The sequence below is a fragment of the Salvelinus namaycush genome, chromosome 19 (assembly GCF_016432855.1).
Source record: "Salvelinus namaycush isolate Seneca chromosome 19, SaNama_1.0, whole genome shotgun sequence".
Classification (NCBI taxonomy): domain Eukaryota; kingdom Metazoa; phylum Chordata; class Actinopteri; order Salmoniformes; family Salmonidae; genus Salvelinus; species Salvelinus namaycush.
Genome location: NC_052325.1, coordinates 137,223 through 157,846, shown reverse-complemented (window position 1 = coordinate 157,846; position 20,624 = coordinate 137,223). Strand labels below are relative to the sequence as shown.

Below are 20,624 nucleotides of genomic sequence, written 5' to 3'. Positions count from 1 at the left end.
TGATGAGGTGGCGGATGGTCTCCTGAGGGATCTCCTCCCAGACCTGGACTAAAGCATCCGCCAACTCCTGGACAGTCTGTGGTGCAACGTGGCGTTGGTGGATGGAGCGAGACATGATGTCCCAGATGTGCTGAATTGGATTCAGGTCTGGGGAACGGGCGGGCCAGTCAATGCCTTCCTCTTGCAGGAACTGCTGACACACTCCAGCCACATGAGGTCTAGCATTGTCTTGCATTAGGAGGAACCCAGGGCCAACCGCACCAGCATATGGTCTCACAAGGGGTCTGAGGATCTCATCTCGGTACCTAATGGCAGTCAGGCTACCTCTGGCGAGCACATGGAGGGCTGTGCGGCCCCCCAAAGAAATGCCACCCCACACCATGACTGACCCACCGCCAAACCGGTCATGCTGGAGGATGTTGCAGGCAGCAGAACGTTCTCCACGGCGTCTCCAGACTCTGTCACGTCTGTCACATGTGCTCAGTGTGAACCTGCTTTCATCTGTGAAGAGCACAGGGCGCCAGTGGCGAATTTGCCAATCTTGGTGTTCTCTGGCAAATGCCAAACGTCCTGCACGGTGTTGGGCTGTAAGCACAACCCCCACCTGTGGACGTCGGGCCCTCATACCACCCTCATGGAGTCTGTTTCTGACCGTTTGAGCAGACACATGCACATTTGTGGCCTGCTGGAGGTCATTTTGCAGGGCTCTGGCAGTGCTCCTCCTGCTCCTCCTTGCACAAAGGCGGAGGTAGCGGTCCTGCTGCTGGGTTGTTGCCCTCCTACGGCCTCCTCCACATCTCCTGATGTACTGGCCTGTCTCCTGGTAGCGCCTCCATGCTCTGGACACTACGCTGACAGACACAGCAAACCTTCTTGCCACAGCTCGCATTGATGTGCCATCCTGGATGAGCTGCACTACCTGAGCCACTTGTGTGGGTTGTAGACTCCGTCTCATGCTACCACTAGAGTGAAAGCACCGCCAGCATTCAAAAGTGACCAAAACATCAGCCAGGAAGCATAGGAACTGAGAAGTGGTCTGTGGCCACCACCTGCAGAACCACTCCTTTATTGGGGGTGTCTTGCTAATTGCCTATAATTTCCACCTGTTGTCTATTCCATTTGCACAACAGCATGTGAAATGTATTGTCAATCAGTGTTGCTTCCTAAGTGGACAGTTTGATTTCACAGAAGTGTGATTGACTTGGAGTTACATTGTGTTGTTTAAGTGTTCCCTTTATTTTTTTGAGCATTGTACTTTACTGTGAAACGGTAGTTGCAGGATCACAGTACACTTGAAAAACAACAAACACAGTAAACAATTCAAGCTTCTGCAGAGGACAACAGAAAACACCTCTTTTAACAGGGAAATCATGAGTAAATTTGACACACCTGAGTGTCGTTAATGTCTCTAGGATGGTCTCTGTTGCCCTCTGGTGACAGGTGGAACCATGACAATATACTAGGCGGTGTCAGAGGCAGGCAAAAAAATGTGTCAGTCTCCAGTCACCAAAGTCATAGACTGTTCACTCTGCTTTCTCACGGCAAGCGGTACCGGAGTGCCAAGTCCAGCACCAAAAGGCTCCTTAACAGCTTGTACCCCCAAGCCATAAGAATGCTGAACAATTAATCATCTGGCCACTAGACTATTTACATTGACACCCCCCTCCCCTTTGTTTTTTACACTGCTGCTACTCGCTGTTTATTATCTATGCATATTTACCCCGACCTACATGTACAAATTACCTCGACTAACAGTCTCGTTATTGTTATTTTATTGTTACTTTTAATTACATTTTTTACTTTAGTTTATTTAGTAAATATTTTTTTAACTCTTTCTTGAACTGCATTGTTGGTTAAGGGCTTGTAAGTAAGCATTTCACAGTAAGGTTGTATTTGGCGCATGTGACAAATAAAGCTTTATTTGATTTAACATGTCAGCTGTGGTTGGAGTCTCTGGGGCAGTGCTGTAACACGTCAGCTGTGGTTGGAGTCTCTGGGGCAGTGCTGTAACACGTCAGCTGTGGTTGGAGTCTCTGGGGCAGTGCTGTAACATGTCAGCTGTGGTTGGAGTCTCTGGGGCAGTGCTGTAACATGTCAGCTGTGGTTGGAGTCTCTGGGGCAGTGCTGTAACACGTCAGCTGTGGTTGGAGTCTCTGGGCCAGTGCTGTAACACGTCAGCTGTGGTTGGAGTCTCTGGGGCAGTGCTGTAACACGTCAGCTGTGGTTGGAGTCTCTGGGGCAGTGCTGTAACACGTCAGCTGTGGTTGGAGTCTCTGGGGCAGTGCTGTAACACGTCAGCTGTGGTTGGAGTCTCTGGGGCAGTGCTGTAACACGTCAGCCGTGTTTGGAGTCTCTGGGGCAGTGCTGTAACACGTCAGCCGTGGTTGGAGTCTCTGGGGCAGTGCTGTAACACGTCAGCCGTGTTTGGAGTCTCTGGGGCAGTGCTGTAACACGTCAGCCGTGTTTGGAGTCTCTGGGGCAGTGCTGTAACACGTCAGCTGTGGTTGGAGTCTCTGGGGCAGTGCTGTAACACGTCAGCCGTGTTTGGAGTCTCTGGGGCAGTGCTGTAACACGTCAGCTGTGGTTGGAGTCTCTGGGGCAGTGCTGAAACACGTCAGCTGTGGTTGGAGTCTCTGGGGCAGTTTTGAAACACGTCAGCTGTGGTTGGAGTCTCTGGGGCAGTGCTGTTGAATAGGTGACATATTGTAAGTATATCTAACCTATGCCCTGTTTATGCATGTTTTCTAATCCACGCCCCTACCTTGTTTACAAGGTATCTATGACCAACACATGCATATCTATATTCCCAGTCATGTGAAGTCCATAGATTAAGTTATAATTAATTAATGTCAGTTGACTGATTTCCTTATATGAACTGTAACTCAGTAAAATCATTGAAATTGTTGAATGTTGCGTTTATATTTTTGTTCAGTATATGTATTTATGTACATAATATACCTGCACTGTAATTAATAAAGATGATTAGTAGTCTTTAATGAATTTCATACTCAGGAAAACCTCTGCATTAGTCTACCAGTTCTATCTGGGCCACAGGTCACAGGTATCAAAGTCATGCTTATATAACACTGTACAGGCAGCTCTTTTATCCTTCCATGTTTAAAACGTAGATATCTATTGTCTAGATACAATGTTCAGATGTCTCCTATTTGAAGAGCAACATGTAAATCCTAAGAGATCTGTGTGTTCGTAGTCTGTCAGCACAATGCACTGCTCACATTAATACACAGCTATTCCTTAGTTAGCTGTTAGCAGTGCTGGATTCCCTCTATGGGGGAAAGAGGTTCACAGAGCGCTGTGAAAAGAGAGTGAATTGATAATGGGGACTAAGGATGCCCTTTGAAACAGTCTGGATCCATCCAATAGGAAGCATGTTTGGATGCCAGCCAAAGGCAGAGGAGTACAATAGGGGAGTATGGGCTCTACTCAATACGTATTGCATAAGTCAAATCAAAGTTTATTTGTCACGTGCGCTGAATACAACAGATGTAGACCTTACAGTGAAATGCTTACTTACAGGCTCTAACCAATAGTGCAAAAAAGGTATTTGGTGAACAATAGGTAAGTAAAGAAATAAAACAACAGTAAAAAGACAGGCTATATACAGTAGCGAGGCCACATACAGACACCGGTTAGTCAGGCTGATTGAGGTAGTATGTACATGTAGATATTGTTAAAGTGACTATGCATATATGATGAACAGAGAGTAGCAGCAGCATTCAGGGTTACAGCGTGATTGAAATGTAAAGGCAATGTCCCCACATTAGCAGAGACTACATTCACGGTGAATGCTGCATATATTGGTTCAATCTGAAATGACCTTTTCATTTCTATCACGCCATCTGTAACGCTTCAGCAATACAGGTTGAATAGAGCCGTAAGTCTGAGAGACTTGCCACTGTAAAGTATAGTTTATGTATAGTATAACATGTCAGCTAAAATAAGGCAATGCATTTGTTCTCAATCCATTCCTTGTGTCCTTCAAGAAGCTTAACATAGCCTTTCAGTGTGTGAAATGATTGTTTGTTGGAAAAAGAAAGAAATAATTAATGTAGATGTGGTTGAAAGATGGATTCACCTTGAGAGAGGTTGTGCTTCGGGCACTTTGATTTGGTTCTGGAAATGGATCCATGGATATTTGACTCATAGACTGGATGGGAATGGAATGTGACAGCACAGCTGCATGGACTATGAACAGACCAGTACTGTGCATACAGACAGTCTGTCTAGTTATATTATTGGGGACAGAGTCCACCCTGCCAGAGGGAGCGAGGGAGGGCTTTCAGGTCTACTCAGGAGAGGCTTCTCATTTCTCTGTACACTACAGCAAGGTCATCAATGCTTCTCACGGTACTTTCTCAACTGATTGATCTTGACGATTTATATGAAATATGTTGAATTGTGACACATAGAACTTAAAATAACAGTATTCTATGTTGATGCTAACTGCATACTAATGTTAATGTCAGTTGGTCTTTACATCAACAGGCTGCAGCCATGAACACTGTGAATCCAGCGGGGTACGAGGGCCGTTATGTTCAGGGGTTCCAGTTTTACTTGAAACACTCGGAGGAACACAAAGCCATCCTTGAGTATGTTGACAAGGTTCTCCCTGGAGAGTTCACCAGGTAATGATTTATAACTCATCTAGTTTGGTTAGTACATTACTAAAGATCATCTGGGATATATTTACAGTAAAATGTTCTCTTTTGATTTCTGTAGAATTGGAGAGGGGAAATCCAAAATGGATGTTCTAGGTGTTGGAAGTGGTGGCGGTACGTAAATTAATCTGAGTTGCCCTCATCTATTAATACTCAACTGTTTCTCCAGATTTATACCACTACAGTGACAATCTATATAGTCCTAGTAATACTAGTATAGAATTATACAGTATCCAATTTGTAAGTCGCTCTGGATAAGAGCGTCTGCTAAATGACTTAAATGTAAATGTAAATACAGTCCCTCCAGTTTTATATGGTAATATTGCTGTGATTTGACAGTGTTGTGGTAATAGAGCAGTGATTGGTCAAATGTGCAAGCCCTCACATAATATGCAGGGAATTGTTGATTTTGCAGCACGTTCTACGAGCGTGTCCTGCGGTGGACTGATTATGGCGTCATGGTTATAATGCTATGGTCTAGTTAAAGTATTATGGTATTTCAGGGGAGTTGGATGCCCACATCCTGTCTATTCTACAGTCTAAACTGCCAGCCACCCCTCTTACTGCAGACATAGTGGAACCCAGCATCCAACTCACTGACAATTTCAAAGGTACTGATTTATTTCACATTTATTTATACAGGGACGTCACATTGAGATTGGTGTCTCTTTTGTAAGGGAGACCTGATTCTCAAAGAGCTACAGGTCAAAGAGCTACAGGTCAAAGAGCTACAGGTCAAAGAGCTACAGGTCAAAGTGTAGAGTGTAGAGTGTAGTCTGGCCCAGGAGTGTGAAGGTGAACGGAAAGGCTCTGGAGCAACGAACCGCCCTTGCTGTCTCTGCCAGGCCGGTTCCCCTCTCTCCACTGGGATTCTCTGCCTCTAACCCTGTTACAGGGGCTGAGTCACTGGCTTGCTGGTGCTCTTTCATGCCGTCCCTAGGAGGGGTGCGTCACTTGAGTGGGTTGAGTTACTGACGTGATCTTCCTGTCTGGGTTGGCGCCCCCCCTTGGTTTGTGCTGTGGTGGAGACCTTTGTGGGCTATACTCGGCCTTGTCTCAGGATTGTAAGTTGGTGGTTGAGGATATCCCTCTAGTGGTGCGGGGGCTGTGCTTTGGCAAAGTGGGTGGGGTTATATCCTTCCTGTTTGGCCCTGTCCGGGGGTTTCTTCGGATGGGGCCACAGTGTCTCCTGACCGCTCCTGTCTCAGCCTCCAGTATTTATGCTGCAGTAGTTTATGTGTCGGGGGGCTAGGGTCAGTTGGTTATACCTGGAGTACTTCTCCTGTCTTATCCAGTGTCCTGTGTGAATTTAAGTATGCTCTCTCTAATTCTCTCGTTCTCTCTTTCTCTCTGAGAACCTGAGCCCTAGGACCATACGTCAGGACTACCGGGCATGCTGACACCTTGCTGTCCCCAGTCCGCCTGGCCTTGCTGCTATTCCAGTTTCAACTGTTCTGCCTGCGGTTACGAAACCCCTACCTGTCCCAGACCTGCTGTTTTCAACTCTTAATGATCGGCTATGAAAAGCCAACTGAGATTTATTCCTGATTATTATTTGACCATGCTTGTCATTTATGAACATTTTGAAAATCTTGGCTCTCTCTAATTTTCTCCTTCTCTCTTTCTTTCTCTCGGAGGACCTGGGCCCTAGGACCATGCGTCGGGACTGCCGCCCGTGGTGACTCCTTGCTGTCCCCAGTCCGCCTGGCCTTGCTGCTATTCCAGTTTCAGCTGTTCTGCCTGCGGTTATGGAACCGCCACCTGTCCCAGACCTGCTGTTTTCAACTCTTAATGATCGGCTATGAAAAGCCAACTGAAAATTATTCATGATTATTATTTGACCATGCTTGTCACTTATGAACATTTTTGAACATCTTGGCATAGTTCTGTTATAATCTCCACCCGGCACAGCCAGAAGAGGACTGGCCACCCCTCATAGCCTGGTTCCTCTCTAGGTTTCTTCCTAGGTTTTGGCCTTTCTAGGGAGTTTTTCCTAGCCACCGTGCTTCTACACCTGCATTACTAGCTGTTTGGGGTTTTAGGCTGGGTTTCTGTACAGCACTTCGAGATATTAGCTGATGTACGAAGGGCTATATAAAATAAAATTGATTGATTGATTGAGGTCAATGAGCTACAGGTCAAAGAGCTACAGGTCAAAGAGCTACAGGTCAAAGAGCTACAGATTCACGTCTGCATTGTCATCTGTTCCAGGAGTTATTGTGATACCATACAGAGTCTGTGTATTTAATCATCATGACTTTGATCAAATACTCTCACTAGATGTTTTGCCTGTTTGTCTTGTAACTGTTTTGTAGCGTTAGTGAAAAAGACTCCCAGCCTTCAGAAGATCCCGTTCTCTTGGCACACCATGACGTGTGGAGAATATGAGAAACAGGTCAAAGACAAAAGAGAGATCAAAAGATTTGACTTCATTCACATGATTCAGGTAAAAGGCTTGACTATATTCACATGATTCAGGTAAAAGGCTTGACTATATTCACATGATTCAGGTAAAAGGCTTGACTATATTCACATGATTCAGGTAAAAGGCTTGACTATATTCACATGATTCAGGTAAAAGGCTTGACTATATTCACATGATTCAGGTAAAAGGCTTGACTATATTCACATGATTCAGGTAAAAGGCTTGACTATATTCACAGGATTCAGGTAAAAGGCTTGACTATATACACATGATTCAGGTAAAAGGCTTGACTATATTCACATGATTCAGGTAAACGGCTTGACTATAAACAAATTATTCATGTAAACGGCTTGACTATATACACACGATTCAGGTAAAAGGCTTGACTATATTCACACGATTCAGGTAAAAGGCTTGACTATATTCACATGATTCAGGTAAACGGCTTGACTATATTCACATGATTCAGGTAAAAGGCTTGACTATATTCACATGATTCAGGTAAAAGGCTTGACTATATACACATGATTCAGGTAAACGGCTTGACTATATACAAATTATTCAGGTAAACGGCTTTAGTTAATACACATGATTCAGGTGAAAGGCTTGAAGTTGCTGTGGAAATACCCCAGTGATCTTAACCAGTCAACAATGGCGCCGACAGAGGGCTGCCTCGCTTCTAGTCCTTAGTATTTTGTTTTTTTGTGTATTATTTCTTACATTGCTAGCCCAGAAAATCTTAAGTGCTATTGCATACAGCCGGGAAGAACTATTAGATATCAGAGCGGCGTCAACTTACCAGCACTACAACCAGAAATACGACTTTCCCGGAGAGGATCCTTTGTCCGAACTACCCAGGGCATTTGAACTGATTCCAGAGGCTGAGCCAAAACAACGCTGCCAGAGAAGAGGTAGACGGAGTGGTCTTCTGGTCAGACTTCGGAAGTGCGCACACCACCCACCGCTTCTGAGTATATTACTCGCTAATGTCCAGTCTCTAGATAACAAGCTCGATGAAATCAGGGCAAGAGTTTCTTTCTAGAGAGACATCAGGGATTGTAACATACTCTGTTTCACGGAAACATGGCTTTCTCGGGATATGACGTTGGAGTCGGTACAGCCACCTGGATTCTTTGTGCGTAGCACTGACAGGAATAAACATCTCTCCGGAAAGAAGAAGGGCGGGGGTTGTATGTTTCATGATTAACATCTCATGGTGTAATATATATCCTACCAATTAGACATTAAAAACTGTAATATCTTATGTTTCCCCGAGTTGTGACTGAACGACGACATTAACAACATACTGCTGGCGGGTTAGACACTCTATCGGCAGCCTCTGGTAAGACACGGGGCGGCGGGCTATGTATATTTGTAAACAACAGCTGGTGCACAATATCTAAGGAAGTCTCGAGGTTTTGCTCCCCTGAGGAAGAATATCTCAAGATAAACTGTAGACCACACTATCTACCTAGAGAGTTTTCATCTGTATTTTTCGTAGCTGTCTACATACCACCACAGACCGATGCTGGCACTAAGACCGCACTCAATGAGCTGTATTCTGCCATAAGCAAACAGGAAAACGCTCATCCAGAGGTGGAGCTCCTAGTGGCCTGGGACTTTAATGGAGGGAAACTTAAATCAGTTTTATATAATTTCTATCAGCATGTTAAAAGTGCAACCAGAGGGGAAAAAAACTCTAGACCACTTTTACTCCACACACAGAGACGCTTTCAAAGCTCTGCCTCGCCCTCCATTTGGCAAATCTGACCATAATTCTATCCTTATTCCTGCTTACAAGCAAAGATTTAAGCAGGAAGCACCAGTGACTCGGTCATTAAAAAAGTGGTCAGATGAAGCAGATGCTAAGCTTACAGGACTGTTTTGCTAGCACAGACTGGAAAATATTCTGGGATTCTTCCGATGGCATTCAGGAGTACAACACATCAGTCATTGGCTTCATCAATAAGTGCATTGATGCCGTCGTCCCCACAGGATTGGATTACAGGCAACATTCGCACTGAGCTGAAGGGTAGAGCTTCCCCTTTCAAGGAGCGGGACTCTAACCCGGAAGCTTATAAGAAATCCCGCTATGCCCTCCGATGAACCATCAAACAGGCAAAGCATCAATACAGGACTAAGATCTAATCATACTACACCAGCTTCGACGCTCGTCAGATGTGGCAGGGCTTGCAAACTATTACAGACTACAAAGGGAAGCACAGCCGCGAGCTGCCCAGTGACACAAGTCTACCAGACGAGCTAAATAACTTCTATGCTCGCTTCGAGGCAAGTAACACTAAAACATGCATGAGAGCATCAGCTGTTCTGGACGACTGTGTGATCACACTCTCCGCAGCCGATGTGAGTAAAACCTAGACAGTAACCTGTCTAGCGGAACCCCCTCGCCAACAGCCAATGAAATTCCAGGGCGCAAAATTCAATCAACAGAAATCTCATAATTCAAATTTCTCAAACATACAAGTATTAGACACCATTTTCTCGTTAATACAACCACAGTGTCCGATTTCAAAAAGGCTTTTTCGGCAAAAGCAGAACATATCATTATGTTAGGTCAGCAACTAGTCACAGAAAGCATACAGCGATTTTCCAACCAAAGAGAGGAGTCACAAAAAGCAGAAATAGGGATAAAATGAATCACTAACCTTTGATATTCTTCATCAGATGACACTCCCGGGACAACATGTTACACAATACATTTATGTTTTGTTCGATCAAGTTCATATTTATATCCAAAAACATCAGTTTACATTTGGCTTTGCCTCCAAAACATCCCGTGAATTTGCACAGAGCCACATCAATTTACAGAAATACTCATAATAAACATTGATAAAAGATACAAGTGTTATTCACAGAATTAAAGATATACTTCTCCTTAATGCAACCGCTGTGTCAGATTTCAAAAAAACTTTACGGAAAAAGCACACCATGCTATAATCTGAGTACAGTGCTCAGAGCCCAAATAAGCCATAAAGATATCCGCCATGTTTTGAAGTCAACAGAAGTCAGAATAACATTATAAATATTCACTTACCTTTGATGATCTTCATCAGAATGCACTGTTTGATAAAGTTCATAATTTATGTCCAAACACCTCCTTTTTGTTAGCGCGTTTAGCCCAGTATTCCAAATATGAGGCGCGATCACTAGGAGCAGACGAAAAGCCAAAAAGTTCCGTTACATTCCGTAGAAACATGTCAAACGAAGAATAGAATCAATCTTTAGGAGGTTTTTAACATAAATCTTCAATATTGTTCCAACCGGAGAATTCCTTTGTCTTCAGAAATGCAATAGAACTCAAGCTAACTCTAAAATGAACGCGCATGGTCAGCTCGTGGCACTCTGGGAGAGACCTTACTCAATCCCCTCTCATTCTCATTCGCCACCACTTCACAGTAGAAGCATCAAACAATGTTCTAAAGACTGTTGACATCTAGTGGAAGCCTTAGAAAGTGCAATATGACCCCATAGACACTGTGTATTCGATAGGCCAAGAGTTGAAAAACTACAAACCTCAGATTTCCCACTTCGTGGTTGGATTTTTCTCAGGTTTTTGCCTGCCATATGAGTTCTGTTATACTCAGACATCTTCCAAACAGTTTTAGAAACTTCAGAGTGTTTTCTATCCAAATCTACTAATATTATGCATATATTAGCAACTGGGACTGAGTAGCAGGCAGTTTACTCTGGGCACGCTTTTCATCCAAACGTGAAAATGCTGCCCCCTATCCCAAACAAGTTAAACAGGTCAACATTCACAAGGCCGCTGGGCCAGACGGATTACCAGGACGTGTACTCTGAGCATGTGCTGACCAACTGGGAAGTGTCTTCACTGACATTTTTAACCTCTCCCTGACCGAGTCTGTAATACCAACATGTTTCAAGCAGACCACCATAGTCCCTGTGCCCAAGAACACAAAGGTACCCTGCCTAAATGACTACCAACCCGTAGCACTCACGTCTGTAGCCATGAAGTGCTTTGAAAGGCTGGTCATTGCTCACATCACAAACATTATCCCAGAGACCCTGGACCCACTCCAATTTGCATACCGCCCCAACAGATCCACAGATGATGCAATCTCTATTGCACTCCACACTGCCTTTTCACACCTGGACAAAAGGAACATCTATGTGAGAATGCTATTCATTGACTACAGCTCAGCGTTCAACACCATAATGCCCTCAAAGCACATCACTAAGCTAAGGACCCTGGGACTAAACACCTCCCTCTGCAACTGGATCCTGGACTTCCTGATGGGCCGCCCCCAGGTGGTAAGGGTAGGTAACAACACATCCGCCACACTGATTCTCAACACGCGGGCCCCTCAGGGGTGCGTAATCAGTCCTCTCCTGTACTCCCTGTTCACTCATGACTGCACAGCCAGGCACGACTCCAACACCATCGTTAAGTTTGCCGATGACACAACAGTGGTAGGCCTGTTCACCAACAACGATGAGACACGGAGGAGGTCAGAGACCTGACCGTGTGGTGCCAGGACAACAACCTCTCCCTCAATGTGATCAAGACAAAGGAGATGATCATAGACCACAGGAAAAGGAGGACCGAGCACGCCCCCATTCTCATCGACGGGGCTGTATTGGACTAAGCTGAGAGCTTCAAGTTCCTTGGCATCCACATCACCAACAAACTAACATGGTCCAAGCACACCAAGACAGTCATGAAGAGGGCATAGCGAAACCTATTCCGTCTCGGGAGACTGAAAAGATTTGGCATGGGTCCTCAGATCCTCAAAAGGTTTTACAGCTGCACCATCGAGAGCATCCTGACGGGTTGCATCACTGCCTGGTATGGCAACTGCTCGGCCTACGACCGCAAGGCGCTACAGAGGGGAGTGCGTACGGCCCAGTATATCACCGGGGTCAAGCTTCATGCCATCCAGGACCTCTATACCAGGCGGTGTCAGAGGAAGGCCCAGAAAATTGTCAAAGACTCCAGTCACCCCAGTCATAGACTGTTCTCTCTACTACCGCATGGCAAGCGGTACCGGAGCACCAAGTCTAGGTCCATGAGGCTTCTAAACAGCGTCTACCACCAAGCCATACTGCTACTCTCTGTTATTATCTATGCATAGCCACTTTAATAACTCTACCGACATGTACATAATTACATCAATTACCTCGACATCGGTGCCCCCGCTCATTGACTCTGTACCGGTACCCCCTGTATATTGACTCTGTACCGGTACCCCCTGAATATAGCCCCGCTATTGCTATTTACTGCTGCTCTTTAATTATTTGTTTTTCTTATCTCTTACTTTTTGGGGAAGGTATTTTCTTAAAACTACATTGTTGGTTAAGGACTTGTAAGTAAGCATTTCACTGTAACACCTGTTTTATTCGGCACGTGACAAATAACATTTGATTTGATTTATGATGTCCATCCGGTTTGATTTCTATTTGCCATATCTTTCTAAGTTTTGAATCCGGCGTCGTTTTGTGCATCAGTTCATAAACCATGTGGGTTAGGGTTAGGGTGCAATGGAATCGGTACGTCAAAAATCTCTTCCCAACTATTTTGCAATCTATATGGCACGGCTGTCAATTTTTTTGTCCTTAAATGAAACTGGTATACTTTTTTATTTATCACAATTGTCTTTAACCAATTATGGTCTTTCATGCAGGGCTGACAGACAAGTTCCTTACTTTTTCCCCTTCCACTTTTCCTCATTTTTGCGGTAAAGCTGCAATTAGTTGGTTGTAATTTCAGGTAGAGTAGACATTTCCATATGTTTTAGTTAGCTGCATGTATGACAACTCCACCAAATGGTATTTATGATATAATTTACAAAGAGTATACCTTTTTTTAATCAATTAGTATATTTGAGTTTAACCAACCTAACACTATGTGTTGTATTAAAATCTAGTACAACCAATAACTTTCTTTGATCCATTAGTATATTTGAGTTTAACCACATATATATTGTATTTATTCTGTCTTTTCTGATTAAACTGAAATTGCAACTTTCTATGGTTTGTTTTAAAAATGGAGATATGTGGGAGATGATTTCCTTTTAAAATATCTGAAAGTGAGAGAATTGGCCGCTAGTCTAAGTGATAACAGTATTTCTCTTCCATCCTCAACCTCACATACATCCCTATTCAACCCCATAGATGCTCTACTACGTAGATGACTACCCAGGAACCATCAAGTTCTTCCACAATCTTCTGAAGGAAAACAGCAAACTGCTCATAGTTCATGAAGCAGGTTAGTATACCAGTTCAGTAACACACTGTATAATATACAGTAACATATAATGTATAATATAAAGTATGGTAACATATCATGTATAATACACAGTATAGTAGCATATAATATATATATATTATACAGTGCAGTAACATATAATGTATAATACACAGTATAGTAGCATATAATATACAGTACAGTAACATATAATATATATATTATACAGTACAGTAACATATAATGTATAGTAGACATTAACATGTATAATATACAGTAGAGTAAGATATAATGTATATTATACAGTAACATATAATGTATAATATACAGTACCAGTCAAAAGTTTGAACACACCTACTCATTCCAGGGTTTTTCTTAATTTTTACTATTTTCTACATTGTAAAATAATAGAGAAGCCATCAAAACTATGAAATAACACATATGGAATCATGTAGTAACCAGAAAAGTGTTAAACAAATCAAAATATATTTTATATTTGAGATTCTTCGAAGTAGCCACCCTTTGCCTTGATGGCACTCTTGGCATTCTCTCAACCAGCTTCATGAGGTAATCACCTGGAATGCATTTCAATTATCAGTACAGTACAGTAACATATCTGTACAGTACAGTACAGTTACAGTACAGTAACATATCAAATATAATATACAGTACAGCAACATATCAAATATAATATACAGTACAATAACATATAATTCAAAAATTTACAGTACAGTAACATATTCTATACAGTACAGCAACATATCATGTATAATGAGTAACATATATATTATTATAACATATATATGGGGCGGCAGCTAGCCTAGTGGTTAGAGTGTTGGACTAGTAACCGAAAGGTTGCAAGATTGAATCCCCGAGCTGACAAGGTACAAATCTGTCGTTCTGCCCCTGAACATGGCAGTTAACTGTTCCTAGGCTGTCATTGAATATAAGAATTTGTTCTTAACTGACTTGCCTAGTTAAATAAAGGTAAAATAAAAATACAAATAATGAATACGACTCAAGAAGACTCGAGGATGTAATTGCTGCCAAAGGTACTTCAACAAAGTACTGACTAAAGGGTCTGAACACTTAAGGAAATGTGATATTTCAGTTTTTTTTTTTAATAGATTTGCAAAGATGTGTAAGGAAAAAGGGAAAAAAACGATTTTCTAATAACTTAACTTAACAAAATGTGGAAAAAGTCAAGGGGTCTATACTTTGCGGATGCACTGTATATTGTATAATATTCAGTAACAATGTATAATACACAGTAAAGTAACAATGTATAATATACAGTACAGTAACATAATGTATAATACACAGTACAGTAACAATATATAATACACAGTAAAGTAACATAATGTATAATATACAGTACAGTAACATAATGTATAATACACAGTACAGTAACAATATATAATACACAGTAAAGTAACATATGTTTAATGTACAGTAACATATAATACACACTATACAGTACAATGACATAATGTAACATATGTATAATATACAGTACAGTAACATATAATGTATAATATACAGTAACATTTAATGTACCCTATACAATACAGTAACATAATGTATAATATACTGTAACATATGTATAATATACAGCACATTAACATAAAGCGTATAATGTACAGTAACATGTGATATATAATGTACAGTAACATGTGATATATAATGTACAGTAACATGTGATATATAATGTACAGTAACATGTGATATATAATGTACAGTAACATGTGATATATAATGTACAGTAACATGTGATATATAATGTACAGTAACATGTGATATATAATGTACAGTGCATTATTATATAATGTACAGTAACATGTGATATATAATGTACAGTAACATGTGATATATAATGTACAGTAACATGTGATATATAATGTACAGTAACATGTGATATATAATGTACAGTAACATGTGATATATAATGTACAGTGCATTATTATATAATGTACAGTAACATGTGATATATAATGTACAGTAACATGTGATATATAATGTACAGTAACATGTGATATATAATGTACAGTAACATGTGATATATAATGTACAGTAACATGTGATATATAATGTACAGTGCATTATTATATAATGTACAGTAACATGTGATATATAATGTACAGTAACATGTGATATATAATGTACAGTGCATTATTATATAATGTACAGTAACATGTGATATATAATGTACAGTAACATGTGATATATAATGTACAGTAACATGTGATATATAATGTACAGTAACATGTGATATATAATGTACAGTAACATGTGATATATAATGTACAGTAACATGTGATATATAATGTACAGTAACATGTGATATATAATGTACAGTAACATGTGATATATAATGTACAGTGCATTATTATATAATGTACAGTAACATGTGATATATAATGTACGGTAACATGTGATATATAATGTACGGTAACATGTGATATATAATGTACGGTAACATGTGATATATAATGTACGGTAACATGTGATATATAATGTACGGTAACATGTGATATATAATGTACGGTAACATGTGATATATAATGTACGGTAACATGTGATATATAATGTACGGTAACATGTGATATATAATGTACGGTAACATGTGATGTGATATATAATGTACGGTAACATGTGATATATAATGTACGGTAACATGTGATATATAATGTACGGTAACATGTGATATATAATGTACGGTAACATGTGATATATAATGTACGGTAACATGTGATATATAATGTACGGTAACATGTGATATATAATGTACGGTAACATGTGATATATAATGTACGGTAACATGTGATATATAATGTACGGTAACATGTGATATATAATGTACGGTAACATGTGATATATAATGTACAGTAACATGTGATATATAATGTACAGTAACATGTGATATATAATGTACAGTAACATGTGATATATAATGTACAGTAACATGTGATATATAATGTACAGTAACATGTGATATATAATGTACAGTAACATGTGATATATAATGTACAGTGCATTATTATATAATGTATAATGTACAGTAACATATAATTCATTATACAGTAACATCTAATGTATAACAGGCAGTACAGTAACGTATAATGTATATACAGTACAGTAATATAATGTATTATATACAGTACAGTAACATATAATGTATAATATACAGTACAGTAACGTATAATGTATATACAGTACAGTAATATAATGTATTATATACAGTACAGTAACATATAATGTATAATATACAGTACAGTAACAATGTATAATATACAATACAGTAACATGGGCTACAGACTCTTTAGCAGGGTAGTCACCTATAGTATTGGTTGCAGATGTATACCAATGTCCTGGGGTTTGTACAGATGGTTATAAATATTCAAATATATCCTCCATTATTTCACTGTTCTCTATCATACTATTTCCAGCTGGCAGTGGCTGGGAAACCCTGTGGAAGACCCACAGGAAAGAGCTCTGCACCAAGTCCATCTCTGACTACCTGTCTGCTGGAGACATCAAGGTTCATCTGGAGTGGCTGGGGCTTAAGTATGACGAGCACCTCATCCCGAACACCCTGGACATCACAGACTGCTTCACTAATGGGGATGAGATGGGAGAGCTGCTGCTGGACTTCATGACAGACCAGGACCACTTCCACCAGTCTCTGACCCCTGACCTTAGAGCAAGCATCCTGGACCTTCTCCGGAACCGATGCAGCACAGAGAAAGAGGGCAGGATACTGTTCGACTGCAGCTTGAGTTGTCTCCTGGTTTACTCCTGAACCATGTGTGGTGTTTAATGAGAGTGCCCAGAGTCATACGAAGAGATCTACTGTACACAGTATATGGCTCTGAGTTTGTCTATGTTCATTTATTGTCACCTGGCTAAGTGGCTATAGTGCACTATGTAGCAAAGCCTATACCTATATATCTTCTGCAATACAACATGTTGCCTTTCTATCTTCAAACCAAATTGTTTTTCAGTGTTTTCAATAAAACATGTCCTCTCATTCTTTCAAATATCATGCTCTATTTTGTTACAAATATCAGATACATGCCAAGGCCAGTAGATGGAGCCATTAGTCCACATAGCAAGGTAAAGGAAGATACCTAGTCAGTTGTACAACTGAATGCCTTCAACATTAAACTTAACCAATCTGAATCAGAGAAGTGCGAGGGGCTGCCTTAATCGACATCCTTGTCTTCGGCAGCCGGGGAACAGCAGGTCAGTAGATGGAGCCATTAGTCCACATAGCAGATCAGTAAATGGAGCCATTAGTCGAGATAGCAGGTCAGTAGATGGATTCATTAGTCCAGATAGCAGGTCAGTAGATGGAGTCATTAGTCTAGATAGCAGGTCAGCAGATGGAGCCATTTGTTTCATATACAGGTCAGTAGATCAGAAAGCAGGTCAGTAGATGGAGTCATTAGTCCAGATAGCAGGTCAGTAGATGGAGTCATTAGTCCAGATAGCAGGTCAGTAGATGGAGCCATTAGTACAGATAGCAGGTCAGTAGATGGAGCCATTAGTCCAGATAGCAGGTCAGTAGATGGAGCCATTAGTCCAGATAGCAGGCCAGTAGATGGAGCCATTAGTCCAGATAGCAGGTCAGTAGATGGAGCCATTAGTCCAGATAGCAGGTCAGTAGATGGAGCCATTAGTCCAGATAGCAGGTCAGTAGATGGAGCCATTAGTCCAGATAGCAGGCCAGTAGATGGAGCCATTAGTCCAGATAGCAGGTCAGTAGATGGAGCCATTAGTCCAGATAGCAGGTCAGTAGATGGAGCCATTAGTCCAGATAGCAGGTCAGTAGATGGAGCCATTAGTCCAGATAGCAGGCCAGTAGATGGAGCCATTAGTCCAGATAGCAGGTCAGTAGATGGAGCCATTAGTCCAGATAGCAGGTCAGTAGATGGAGCCATTAGTCCAGATAGCAGGCCAGTAGATGGAGCCATTAGTCCAGATAGCAGGCCAGTAGATGGAGCCATTAGTCCAGATAGCAGGTCAGTAGATGGAGCCATTTGTTTCATATACAGGTCAGCAGATGGAGCCATTTGTTTCATATACAGGTCAGTAGATCAGAAAGCAGGTCAGTAGATGGAGTCATTAGTCCAGATAGCAGGTCAGTAGATGGAGCCATTAGTACAGATAACAGGCCAGTAGATGGAGCCATTAGTCCAGATAGCAGGTCAGTAGATGGAGTAATTAGTCCAGATAGCAGGTCAGTAGATGGAGCCATTAGTCCAGATAGCAGGTCAGTAGATGGAGCCATTAGTCCAGATAGCAGGTCAGTAGATGGAGCCATTAGTCCAGATAGCAGGCCAGTAGATGGAGCCATTAGTCCAGATAGCAGGTCAGTAGATGGAGCCATTAGTCCAGATAGCAGGTCAGTAGATGGAGCCATTAGTCCAGATAGCAGGTCAGTAGATGGAGCCATTAGTCCAGATAGCAGGCCAGTAGATGGAGCCATTAGTCCAGATAGCAGGTCAGTAGATGGAGCCATTAGTCCAGATAGCAGGTCAGTAGATGGAGCCATTAGTCCAGATAGCAGGTCAGTAGATGGAGCCATTAGTCCAGATAGCAGGTCAGTAGATGGAGCCATTAGTCCAGATAGCAGGCCAGTAGATGGAGCCATTAGTCCAGATAGCAGGTCAGTAGATGGAGCCATTAGTCCAGATAGCAGGTCAGTAGATGGAGCCATTAGTCCAGATAGCAGGTCAGTAGATGGAGCCATTAGTCCAGATAGCAGGCCAGTAGATGGAGCCATTAGTCCAGATAGCAGGCCAGTAGATGGAGCCATTAGTCCAGATAGCAGGTCAGTAGATGGAGCCATTAGTCCAGATAGCAGGTCAGTAGATGGAGCCATTAGTCCAGATAGCAGGTCAGTAGATGGAGCCATTAGTCCAGATAGCAGGCCAGTAGATGGAGCCATTAGTCCAGATAGCAGGACAGTAGATGGAGTCATTAGTCCAGATAGCAGGCCAGTAGATGGAGCCATTAGTCCAGATAGCAGGTCAGTAGATGGAGCCATTAGTCCAGATAGCAGGTCAGTAGATGGAGCCATTAGTCCAGATAGCAGGTCAGTAGATGGAGCCATTTGTTTCATATACAGGTCAGCAGATGGAGCCATTTGTTTCATATACAGGTCAGTAGATCAGAAAGCAGGTCAGTAGATGGAGCCATTACTCCAGATAGCAGGCCAGTAGATGGAGTCATTAGTCCAGATAGCAGGACAGTAAATGGAGCCATTAGTCCAGATAGCAGGCCAGTAGATGGAGCCATTAGTCCAGATAGCAGGTCAGTAGATGGAGCCATTAGTCCAGATAGCAGGCCAGTAGATGGAGCCATTAGTCCAGATAGCAGGACAGTAGATGGAGTCATTAGTCCAGATAGCAGGCCAGTAGATGGAGCCATTAGTCCAGATAGCAGGTCAGTAGATGGAGCCATTAGTCCAGATAGCAGGTCAGTAGATGGAGCCATTAGTCCAGATAGCAGGTCAGTAGATGGAGCCATTTGTTTCACATACAGGTCAGCAGATGGAGCCATTTGTTTCATATACAGGTCAGTAGATCAGAAAGCAGGTCAGTAGATGGAGCCATTACTCCAGATAGCAGGCCAGTAGATGGAGTCATTAGTCCAGATAGCAGGACAGTAAATGGAGCCATTAGTCCAGATAGCAGGCCAGTAGATGGAGCCATTAGTCCAGATAGCAGGACAGTAGATGGAGCCATTAGTCCAAATAGCAGGTCAGTAGATGGAGTCATTAGTCCAGATAGCAGGCCAGTAGATGGAGCCATTAGTCCAGATAGCAGGTCAGTAGATGGAGCCATTAGTCCAGATAGCAGGTCAGTAGATGGAGCCATTAGTCCAGCTAATACGCCAGGGTTCGCGGCCAGAAGGAAGCCCAAAAGACAGCCCAGTTTTTGGGGGGAGGCACATGGGGTGGTCGTCGGAACCTGGGAGTGAGCCAGAGCCTGTGTGGGAGTCGATAGAAGAAGGAAATGAGAGATACCGGAGAGAGGTTGTGGAAAGGAGTATTGAAAGTGCGTTGAAAAGCGCCTTCTTAGCCCGGCACCATCTGTGCCGGCTCTACGCACCAAGTCTCCAGTACGCCTTCACAGCCCAGTACGGCCTGTGCCAACTCCTCGTACTCACCGTGCGAAGTGTGTTAAAGTTCCGGTACAATTGATGCTGGCTGTACACACCAGGTCTCCAGTGCGCTTTCACAGCCCAGTACGTCCTGTGCCAGCTCATCGCACTTGCCATGCGAAGTGTG

General features: G+C 42.2%; 1 protein-coding gene across 4 annotated transcripts; it reads left to right on the top strand.

Annotated features, from left to right (window-relative positions):
• Nucleotides 1-2,576: 2,576 nt before the first annotated feature.
• LOC120064048 (histamine N-methyltransferase-like) lies at nucleotides 2,577-17,367 on the top strand. Of its 4 annotated transcripts, none has more exons than XM_039014362.1 (7): nucleotides 2,577-2,705; nucleotides 4,507-4,646; nucleotides 4,741-4,793; nucleotides 5,183-5,290; nucleotides 6,995-7,125; nucleotides 13,258-13,351; nucleotides 16,777-17,367. In XM_039014362.1, the coding sequence occupies exons 2-7, from the start codon at nucleotides 4,516-4,518 to the stop codon at nucleotides 17,127-17,129; spliced, it is 870 nt and encodes a 289-aa protein (XP_038870290.1). In that variant the 5' UTR covers nucleotides 2,577-2,705; nucleotides 4,507-4,515; the 3' UTR covers nucleotides 17,130-17,367. The 4 variants fall into 4 exon arrangements, with proteins under 4 accessions (XP_038870290.1, XP_038870288.1, XP_038870289.1 ...); XM_039014360.1 differs by lacking the exon at nucleotides 2,577-2,705 and adding an exon at nucleotides 4,215-4,349; XM_039014361.1 differs by lacking the exon at nucleotides 2,577-2,705 and adding an exon at nucleotides 4,232-4,368.
• The last annotated feature ends 3,257 nt before the right edge of the window (nucleotides 17,368-20,624 follow it).